Source organism: Mastomys coucha, unplaced genomic scaffold, assembly GCF_008632895.1.
Source record: "Mastomys coucha isolate ucsf_1 unplaced genomic scaffold, UCSF_Mcou_1 pScaffold23, whole genome shotgun sequence".
Classification (NCBI taxonomy): Eukaryota; Metazoa; Chordata; class Mammalia; order Rodentia; family Muridae; genus Mastomys; species Mastomys coucha.
In genome coordinates, this window is record NW_022196906.1 from 20,975,075 (window position 1) to 20,980,776 (window position 5,702).

Consider the following 5,702-nt stretch of genomic DNA (forward strand, 5'->3'; position numbering starts at 1 on the left):
AAAAAAAAAAAAAAAAAAAAAAAACCCAAGACCAGAAGTAGAATGAACTCCATGTCTCCCAGTACTGCATAGGCTCAGGAGTTCACAAAGAACAGGTTAAAATAATACAATGAGAAGATGCACAGGAGCAAGAGGAGGCAATCTATTTTTAAAAGTAAAAAAACAAACCAAACAACCCCTCCCCAAAAAAACCTCTGAAATTGTGTGTGTGTGTGTGTGTGTGTGTGTGTGTACATATGTATGGTGGGGTGCACATGCCCATGAATGTGCCTGTGGAGCAAAGGGGTTGTCATTGTGTATCCCCAGTCACTCATTATCTTATTTTTTAAGGCAGAATCTCTATTGAACCTTAAGCAAGCTGTTTGAGCCAGGTTGGCTGGCTGGTCACTGAGCTCCTAGGATCTTCCTGTTGTTATTCCCCTGAGCTTATACGACAGGCATGTGGGACCATGCTTGACTTTTTATATAGGTGCTGGGAATCTTAGTTAAGGTCCTCAGATTTGTGCAGCTGAGTTATCTCCCCGGTCCCATCTGAAAATTTTTGAACATTATCATATTTTCACTGAGCATCTTAGGCTTTGGACTAGGAATATCCAACCTGAAGTCTTGGGGAAAGGTGATATAGAAAAGATGAAGAGAAAAGAAAAAAAAAAAAAAAACCTTTCAGAATACTTAGAAGAGCTCGTAACTTGGAGTGGGATGGAACCTTCACCTTCTGCACAGAGACTTCCCAGCTGTACCTTTCCTGGGGATTTTCTATTTGGAACACATATCTCAGCTAGATCATTTAAATGATAAATACCTACTTCTCATATCCTAATTACCATTAGGGGTTGGTACATGATAAATACAGGGACTACTGAAGTAAATCGTGGACTTAAGATCACTATCAGCTCCTATAGCATTCAGGAGTATATACCTAGGGATGTCTATGTATAAAATATTTCACTAAAAGGACAGATGATAAGCAACAGCAATAATTTTCTGGTGGTCAAATGATTTGGCTAGCAGTTAGACATTTACCTCAGTATCATAGGATGATATTAACATACACATATTGTTCCCTACCTGTCCCCGGTCATGAATATGACCCCTTGATGAGAGGAGGCCTCCATGGAAGATTTTGGTTTCATAAATTATATAGCCAAAGGCCTGGCCATTCCCTTCATTCACAGGCAGCTGCTCCATGGATAGTGGCTTGGAAGACTTGGTTGTCTGAGGTAGGGATAGGAGTAACAAACATGTTAAAGGGTCAGGCTAGAGAAAAGAATCTCAGAGCCAAGAATCCATGGCCCACTTCTCCAGGGAGGCGATCCCAACAGCCATGCAAACAGGAATACGGAAAAGGACTACACAAGAACAGTAATATTAAACCATAACATTTAAATTAACTTTTTGGTTTTCCAACCAATCTCATATTTTACTGCACATCCAGCCAGTGAGTTATTCTTATGATTTTAATGAAAAGCTGAAATCAAGAAAAGCACATGCATCGTGCTATGTGCCTGTAATTGTAGTTGGGAGGCAGAAACTGGATTCCTGAGGCATGTAATTATAGAGATTAGCCAGAATTGATGACTTTCAAATTCGGAGAAGAGACTCTTGCCTCAATTTTTTTAAAGTACAGAATGATCAAGAGAAACATATGGCACTTTGAACCTTCACATACATGCACACATATGTGTAAATACATTCACATGCACCCACATAATGTGCCCATACACATGCAAGCACACAAGCACACACCTATACGCATTATACATAGAACAACAAAAGCCCTTCAGAGCCCCTTAGAGAAACAAATTATTCTAAATCTGAGGAGCCACATAGCCTAGATCCTCCAGGGGAACAAAACAACAAAGATGTTAATAGCTATGGGTGTCCTGTCAAGAATACACAAGAACCAACCAGAAGGGGTCCTGATTAACTACAATAGTTCAATGTGTCAAAGAGACTATACATACAATAATCTAGATCTTACATGTTTACTTACCATACAAAGAACCACAGCAGAAGTCTAGTGAGATGGCTCAGCAGGTAAGAGCACTGACTGCTCTTCTGAAGGTCCTGAGTTCAAATCCCAGCAACCACATGGTCGCTCACAACAGCCATAATGAGATCTTACACCCTCTTCTGGTACGTCTGAGGACAGCTACAGCATACTTATTTATAATAATAAATCTTTGGGCCTGAGTGAGCAGGGCAGACCAGAGCGAGCAGAGGTCCTAAATTCAATTCCCAACAACCAGATGAAGGTTCACAACTATCTGTACAGCTATAGTGTGTAGTCATATAAATAAAAATAAATAAAATTAGTATTTAAAAGAAAAGAACCACAACAGAAAAAAATAAATAAATAAACCTGCTGCACCTTTGGAAGACACATAAACCCATTTGTTTGATTAAAGAAAATATTTGAACTCACCCCTTTTCTGCACAAACTGTTCTTAAAGGTAAAGAGGTAATGAACACCTTTCTGTAGAACAATTTGAGGTAATAAATAGAGGAAATTACAGAATTAAAATATTTCCAAGGTGTTTGTTTCATAAAGTGTTGACTTATTTCATCAACACATGGCTTGTCTTGTTTTATTTCCACATCAGCCTTCCCAATTTTTTTTTTTGTTGTTGTTGTTATTGTTGTTGTTGGGACCATTTCTTTTTTCTTTTTCTCTTAAGTTTTATTGCAATATGATGAGAAAAGTTACATGATTTCAATTTATCTGAATTTGTTAACATTTAAAAACATATTTTAAGTAAATAGAATTAAATTACATTCCTATTTTACTTTTGTACCCCAACTCCTCCCAGAGACCCCCTCTTCAATACCTACAATATCTTTTTTGTCATATTCTTTAAAATTTATAAAATATTTTAACAATAAAAATGAGTATTATAAAAGTTGTTTGATATAAAATAGCAATCAATTTAACAGTCTTATGTAGATGCTTGTCTACAGCAATACTAAAAATACAAATGTTTTTTCAATATAAATTTTAAATAACTTCAAATGTATTAACTGTATATTTCAAAATAATATATTACTACTATTATTTTCTTAAATGAACATAAATATATAAAGCATTTCTGTTTATTTGTTTGTTTTGTATTTAGTAGAGCTTAAAATCTTGGCTCTTAATGTGGTAACTTGATACAAGAATTACAAACGTGAAGCAAAGCATTCAGTCTTACTCTTTGTTGTTCTCTTACAAGACCACACCCAATTTAACTGGCTATATTACTTTGGGGTATATAAATACCTTTAAAATATGTAAGCTGCTCTGAAAACCATAGTATAATGTAAAAACATAAAATAAACAATACTACTAATAGAGAGGCTGAGATAGGAGAAGCAAGATCTCAAGACCATTATGTTGTACACAGTAAGACAATGTCACAAACAAACAAGCTGAAAGTGTGTATGGATCGTATAATATTGGACCTATTTCTCCAATTACCAAATTAGAGAGACCATTGGATGACAATTAACAAATTTCTAATTCCTCATGCTTTTAGGTTTCAATAAATTAGGATATGTTGGTAATATTAATTTTCATATTAAGATATTTAGAAAAAGTTATTGTTACTTCCTGTTGTTTTTGTTGTAAGAGGTAGAATTAGGTTTGTGTGGATTTGTTGAAAGATTACTTTCTTGCTTCTTCTAGGGTATAGTTTTGCTCCTTATGTTGATGTTTTCCATCTATTATCCTTTGTAGGGCTGGATTCGTGGAAAAATATTGTGTAAATTTGATTGTGTCCTGGAATGTCTTGTTTTCTCGATCTATGGTAATTGAGAGTTTTGCTGGGTATAGTAGACTGGGCTGGCATTTGTGTTCTTGTAGGGTCTGTATGACATCTGCCCAAGATCTTCTAGCTTTCATAGTCTCTGGTGAGAAGTCTGGTATAATTCTGATAGGCCTGCCTTTATATGTTACTTGCCTTTTTTCCCTTAATGCTTTTAAAATTCTTTGTTTAGTGCATTTGATGTTTTGATTATTATGTGAATGAAAGAATTTCTTTTCTGATCCAAACTATTTGGAGTTGTGTAGGCTTCTTGTATGATCACGGGCATCTCTTTCTTTAGGTTAGGGAAGTTTTCTTCTATAACTTTGTTGAAGATATTTACTGGCCCATTACCTTGGGAGTCTTCACTCTCTTCTATACCTATTATCCTTAGATTTGGTCTTCTCATGGCATCCTGGATTTCCTGGATGTTTTGGGTTAGGAGCTTTTTGCTTTTTGTATTTTCTTTGATTGATGTGTCAATGTTTTCTATGTTATCTTCTGCACCTGAGATTCTCTCTTCTATCTCTTGTATTCTTTTGGTGATGCTTCCATCTATGACTCCTGATTTCTTTCCTAGCTTTTGTATCTCCAGGGTTGTCTCTCTTTCTGATTTCTTTATTTTTTCTATTTCCCTTTTTAGATTCTGGATGGTTTTGCTCATTTCCTTCACCTGTTTGACTGTGTTTTCCTGTAGTTCTCTAAGTGATTTTTGTGTTTCCTCTTGAAGGCTTCTAGCTGTTTACCTGTGTTCTCCTGTATTTCTTTGAGGGTGCTATTTATGTCTTTCTTCAAGTCCTGTATCATCACCATGAGAAGTGATTTTATATCTGAATCTTGCTTTTCCAGTGTAATGTTGTGTCCAGGACTTGCTATGGTAGGAGTATTGGGTTCTGATGATGCCAAGGAACCTTGGTTTATGTTGCTTATATTCTTACTCTTGCCCCGCATCATGTGGTTATCTCTAGTGCTACCTGTCCTTGCTAAATCTGACTGGAGCTTGTCCTTCCTGTGATCCTGGTTGTGTCAGAACTCCTCAGAGTCAAGCTGTCTCTGTGATCCTGTGATTCTGGGATCCTGTGACCCTGGGCTTGTTAGAGTAGCTAGGAGTAGATCTTCCTCTGGGTGTTGTGGGACTGGCTGCAGAGTTTACACCCAAGGTCTGCTCAGGGCACTGGCCAGCCCAGACAGACCAGAAGCAACCGGAGCCACTGGGCTGGCAGAGTTCCTGTGTGCCTGGATCCTGCTGGTCCCAGTTACTCCCGGTATTGGAACAGATGTCGTGTCCTCCTCACCTCTGATCCTGGGCATATTCAGCCCTCCCACTTTTTACAGACTTCTTTTATTTTGTTATTTTACATGTTTGGGTGTTTTGCCTGCAAGTGTGTGTGCACCATGAGCATATCGTCCCTACAGAGACCAGAGAGGGTGTTGGATCCTCTGCACCTGAAAGATGTGGTCTAGTGTGTCCTATAGAAGGACTATCTGTCTATAACTATCAGTCTTAACCACTGAGCCATCTCCTGACCTAGATGATTATTTTAAAGCAGATCTCATATACCACTGAAGCTCAACATCTATCTTAAAACTGGAGATGCTCTTTAAAAGAAGTCATCACTATAATAATATAATCACAATAAAAACAGTTATAATAACAATTGCCTAAAATATGAGATTTTCTAGAAAATTCTTGGCAACTGACATTCTATTTCTGTACTGTAAATATTCTCCTGCCAGGCGGTGGTGGCACACACCTTTAATCCCAGCACTTGGGAGGCAAAGGCAGATTTCTGAGTTCTAGGCCAGCCTGGTCTACAGAGAGAGTTCCAGGACAGCCAAGGCTATACAGAGAAACACTGTCTCAGAAGAAGAAGAAGAAGAAGAAGAAGAAGAAGAAGAAGAAGAAGAAGAAGAAGAAGA

The 5,702-nt window shown here is 37.4% G+C and overlaps 1 protein-coding gene across 1 annotated transcript in view; it reads right to left on the minus strand.

The window, feature by feature from the left end:
* The window catches only part of LOC116072388 (beta-galactosidase-1-like protein 2), a 31,499-nt gene that overhangs the window by 4,173 nt on the left and 21,624 nt on the right, over window positions 1–5,702 (minus strand). Inside the window, exon 14 of the mRNA XM_031343820.1 lies at window positions 1,069–1,215. Coding sequence (XP_031199680.1) covers window positions 1,069–1,215 — 147 coding nt within the window. The remainder of the gene's footprint in view (window positions 1–1,068; window positions 1,216–5,702) is intronic.